Source organism: Cynoglossus semilaevis, chromosome 4 (assembly GCF_000523025.1).
Source record: "Cynoglossus semilaevis isolate Cse_v1.0 chromosome 4, Cse_v1.0, whole genome shotgun sequence".
Taxonomy (NCBI): domain Eukaryota; kingdom Metazoa; phylum Chordata; class Actinopteri; order Pleuronectiformes; family Cynoglossidae; genus Cynoglossus; species Cynoglossus semilaevis.
The window spans coordinates 1,614,561-1,619,680 of NC_024310.1; the positions used below are offsets into that span (position 1 = coordinate 1,614,561).

A 5,120-nucleotide genomic window follows, 5' to 3' on the forward strand; every position below is an offset into this window, starting at 1 on the left:
TTACTGCAGGTCACGCTCACATCTGTTCAGCACTGGCTCCAAACTGAAGGTTGTTTTTGTTTTTGTTTTTTTTTCTTCTACATTTTTCTTTGTGTATTTCTGCGAATTACAAGAAGCTCAGACTCTGACGCAGAGCCTCGATCCCGCCGACCCCCCTCACCTACTGGGAAGACTACAAGGAAGGGAAAAAAAAAAGGAAAGAGCTGCAGTCATGATAATAAAGGACTTGTTGGTCGGGGTTACTAGAGGGCAGCGGCCGTAACTTCTCCCCTGTGTGTGTGAAAGGAAGTGAGCGAGAGAGAGAGAGAGACAGACAGAATGATAGAGCGAGTGGAGGATCATGTGGCTGGACTGTGGCGTGTCCACAGTGACGGGGAAGCAGCGCCCAAACCAGGGGGCGGACACCGCGGCTCTGACACTCACTGAACTCCTGCCGCTGCGTCCTTCCTGTCAGTGAGCGGTCCAGCAGGAGGACGAGAGACATTTGGACCAAGTGGACAAGGATCTGACAGGATGAACCGGGACTGGGACGAGGACTGCTCCACGTCGGACTGGGAGGCCGTGCTGGAGCTGGACGAGGCGTTGGCCGGGTGGTTTCTGCAGGTTCCGATCAGGGTGGACTGGGGCTGGGGGGCGTCGGACCCTCAGGACCCCGAGTGCGACACTGAGGACGTCCCGGCCGTAAGTTGTCTCCTCTGAGCTGCTGGAGTTCTTACCGTGTGGTTAATGAGTCACAGCTGCTGGAGTTCCCTCGGTGTTTGGTAACTGCTCTGGATGCTGCGTTCAAGACACTGGTGTTGGTGTTTTTTATTGTCGGAACCACAGCGGGTTTATTGGACTGCCTTGCTTTGGTAGAGTCCAGGGTTCGATTCCCAGAGAAACCACATACTTGGAGAGATCATAAAATTAAAAAATAAATGCAGATTAGTGAGTACCAAACACTAAAACTGTTTTTTTAGTGTTGTCTTTTATAGAAACAATTGTATCAAAATAAGTAGTGTAAAAAAAAAAATTATTATTCTACTTTCAACGTCGTCATGTTGCTTCGTTTTTTTGGTGGCATTTGTTTTGTGAAGCTTCTCCGTGGAACGACAGCATCTGCACTGGACAGTGAGAACCCTCACTGTTGTGTTTAAAGAAAAACCAGAAAGAAAAAAAAGAAAAAAAACCCAGAGTCCTGAAGCCTGGACCACCAGAGAACATGTGATTGTTCTGGACCCTCGGGGTTCTGTCACGGTTCTGTGGGATTTCATCAGTTGTTGTGGTTCCTGGTCTCCTGACAAGGGGCTCATTGTCAGAAACATCCTGGTGTGTGATGCAAATCAGAGACTTGTGTCGTTCATGGCTGTCCATGCTCAGCTGCATGTGTGTGGAATGACCTGTAGGGGGCTGACACGCGGCCTGGCAATCACTCTGCTTCTGAGAATGACGTCTGATGTTTGGACCTCGTGTCTCTGCCTGCGCTGACCTCCTGTCCAGTGTGTGTCACTGTACCTGTAACTCTGACTGTTTGTCACCACAGGTGCTGAGTCCCACGTACAAGCAGCGAAATGAGGACTTTAGGAAACTCTTCAAGCAGCTTCCTGACACAGAGAGACTCATTGTTGGTGAGTGGACAAACTCCAGGCTGTGGAGCAGCAGCAGCAGTAACAGCAGCAGCAGCATCAGCATCATGATGACTTTGACGTTAATGATTAGAAAATAATCGATCATTTTGCCAAGGAAACTGGAATGTCCTCAAACGCAGCACAAACATTGACTCAGCATCGTCCCCTGGTGTCCAGGTGTCTTCAGCCTGGTCGATCTAGCACAGTAATTATTGGTATGTAGTGTAGTACAGAGGTCTTCAATAGGAGGTTCTTCAATAGGAGGTTCACGTCCCTGAGGGAGAAAGACACCAATGGTCCAGTGATAATCGACGCTGAGGCTCTGACATATTTGGGCAAACAACAACAGCCAATCAGCATCATCCGTCACCAGCAGGTGTGACGTTATTATTGTCCCTCCTTCATGTCTTCTTCCTTTGTTTTCCCAGACTACTCCTGTGCTCTTCAGCGTGACATCCTCCTGCAGGGACGACTCTACCTCTCCGAGAACTGGATTTGTTTTTACAGCAACATCTTCCGCTGGGAAACGCTGGTGAGCGCTCTTCACCCCTCGTCATCATCACTGACAGATCAGGGCCTAACTTCATGCTGTGGACTTGATTTTGATGTGTGTGTGTGTGTGTGTGTGCAGCTAACGGTGCGGCTAAAGGACATCTGCTCGATGACGAAAGAGAAAACCGCCCGCCTCATTCCCAATGCAATCCAGCTCAGCACCGACACTGAGAAGGTGAGAAACTGAAGCTTCACAGCAGCATCAGTGGAACAGACCAGAGTTGATGATGTCGTTAAGTTATTATTTATTTATTAACCCCCACCCCCCACTCCCTCCGCAGCACTTTTTCACCTCGTTTGGAGCCAGGGACCGGACGTACATGATGATGTTCAGGTTGTGGCAGAACGCTCTGCTGGACAAGGTAAGTGGCTGCGATCCAAAAAAAAAACTCGGCTCCGCACGATGTTCCCAGGACTGTCCGACTTCATTTTGACCGCTGCGTTCCGTCCGCAGCCTCTGTGCCCAAAAGAACTGTGGCACTTTGTCCATCAGTGCTACGGCAACGAGCTGGGTCTGACCAGCGATGACGAGGACTACGTTCCTCCGGACGACGACTTCAACACCATGGGGTGAGTCGGGTTGTCGTCGGGTCGTCGTCGGGTTGTTGACTCACCACAGCTGTTACCTGAAAAGCAGTGATAACGTTGTCCGTTTGTCGACAGGTTCAGCGAAGAGATTCCTAATGAGGAGAACGAGATCAACCACGACAACTTGTCCAAGAGCAGCATTGAGGCCAAACCCGATGGAAACTCTCCGTTGTTACACAAGAAAACGATTCCCAACAGCACCATTCCCAGTCCCAGCGGCCGCGACACGCCGATCACAGTGAGCATCGGATGATTACGTTACGTTAGAAAAACACACGATTTGGCTGTTTGAGAACAAAACTGTAGCCGTGTTCCTGCGTCTTTTCGTTTCCTCCCAGTTCGACCTCCCAGCAGAGGAGTTTGCCGACTGTTTACCAGACGGTGAGCTGCTCACAGTGCCCCTGCTGGTGGAAGAGAAGAATGACGATACCAGCAGGCCTGGTGCTCTTGTGCCGTCACCGTCGCTCGACTTTAATGACAATGAGGACATCCCCACTGAGCTGAGTGACTCGTCCGAAACTCACGATGAAGGTAACTGCTCCCTTCATTAGAGAAGTAAAAATATATGTATTCAACATTTAAAAATGAAAATGTCGGCTCTAATCTGGGGGGGGTCATTGTTTCTAATAAGAAATTGAAAACAAGGTTTGTTTATTTTGTTTACTGTCCACTAGGGGGCAGCATGACAAACAGCAAAGAGCAGACACTAGCAATGTCTTTTTCAATTACAGTTACTCTGGTCTAATAAAAACCACAGGGGGCTGGGGGGGATGCGGGTGGCAGAGCTTGATTTTGCCCAACGGCAAAAAGATCACTGGTTCAATCCCAGTTGTAATTCAGGGTATTTCTGTATGTAAATGCCCTGACCCCCCACCCCCCATCCCCCCTGAGCCTTGGGTCTGCAACCCGTGGTTCAGGAGCCACCCCTTTAACCTCTTTGCCTCTCGGCTGTAATGCTTGCTTGCTATCAGCAAATTGACACAGACTGGACCCAGACTCTGACCCCAGTGTTCTGCTCTCCGTCCCTGGTCCCTGGTCCCTGGTCTGTAGGTGAAGTCCAGGCCTTCCATGAAGACCTGAACGGGCGGCAGCACATCAACGAGGTGTATAAGTTCAGCGTGGACAAACTCTACGACATCCTCTTCACCGAGTCCCAGTTCATGAGCGACTTCATGGACCTGAGGAGGTTTTCAGGTTCGGTATTACTGATCAGTATCTGTGATATATTTGTGATGGTACTGCAGTCCAGTGGCAGCTGACTGACTGACTGACTGACTGACAGCTGGTCTTGTCTCCTCCCTCTCTGGTCCAGACGTGGTCTACCACCCATGGAAGAAGGAGGAGGAGGGGAATCAGAGCAGAGAGATCATGTACACCATCTCCCTGTCCAACCCACTGGCCCCTAAAACAGCCACAGTCACCGAGACACAGGTACTGCACTACAGCGGGCAAGTACTCCGTGGTGTGTGTGTGGTGTCGGCGTGAACGCCACAGCACTGACCACAGCACTGACCACAGCACTGACCACTCGCTGTTGTCGCCATTTTCAGACTCTGTTCAAAAACAGTCAGGAGAGCGAGTGTTACATCATCGATGCTGAGGTGGTCACACACGACGTGCCCTACCACGACTACTTCTACACCCTCAACCGCTACACCCTCACCAGGGTGGCCAAGAACAAGTGTCGGCTACGGTGAGAAAAAAAAAAAACACACAATTTCATTTTACACACCTCTAGGTGGAGCTGTAGTCCTTGCTCTGGTGTATATTCACACATGTAGTGACATGACTGAAGTACTGACTGAAGTACTGACTGAAGTACTGACTGAAGTACAGATTGAAGTACTACTGTATATGACTGACAATCAGCAGATGCTGTATGAGGTATATTTATTTATAAACTAAATTCCTAGTTTTAGTGAGTATTGAAACATGTATTCAACTCTGAGAGTACACACAGAGTACTAGGAAAGTACGTATTGTAAAAGTTGATTTTTTTTCCACCTGTGATGTAAACATACAGTGTCTTCTCTGCATTTCTCATGTTTTCTTTTTTGACGTCGCCCTCTTCTGGTGACTTACTGTAACGACTGTCAACAGTCAGGAATCAGAGACCATTTTCATTTAAAGCTTTTCTGTTAATTAACAAACAAACAAAACCCAGTTTTTACTTGAACCTACTTCCTGTTTCCTCTTCTCTCAGGGTATCGACAGAGCTGCGCTACAGGAAGCAGCCGTGGGGTTTGGTGAAGGGCTTCATAGAGAAGAACTTCTGGAGCGGACTAGAAGAAAACTTTCGCCATCTTGGTAAAAGTGAAAAACAAAAATTTAATTATGTCCTTGAATGAAAAAAGCAAAGAAACGAAAACCAAG

At 48.8% G+C, this 5,120-nt stretch overlaps 1 protein-coding gene across 1 annotated transcript in view; it reads left to right on the forward strand.

The window, feature by feature from the left end:
- gramd1bb (GRAM domain containing 1Bb) overlaps positions 1–5,120 on the forward strand; it is a 71,857-nt gene that overhangs the window by 64,488 nt on the left and 2,249 nt on the right. Inside the window, 11 exon segments of the mRNA XM_025054951.1 lie at positions 1,523–1,607; positions 2,036–2,139; positions 2,239–2,334; positions 2,441–2,521; positions 2,614–2,729; positions 2,823–2,985; positions 3,086–3,278; positions 3,798–3,941; positions 4,060–4,178; positions 4,298–4,440; positions 4,951–5,119. Coding sequence (XP_024910719.1) covers positions 1,523–1,607; positions 2,036–2,139; positions 2,239–2,334; positions 2,441–2,521; positions 2,614–2,729; positions 2,823–2,985; positions 3,086–3,278; positions 3,798–3,941; positions 4,060–4,178; positions 4,298–4,440; positions 4,951–5,119 — 1,413 coding nt within the window.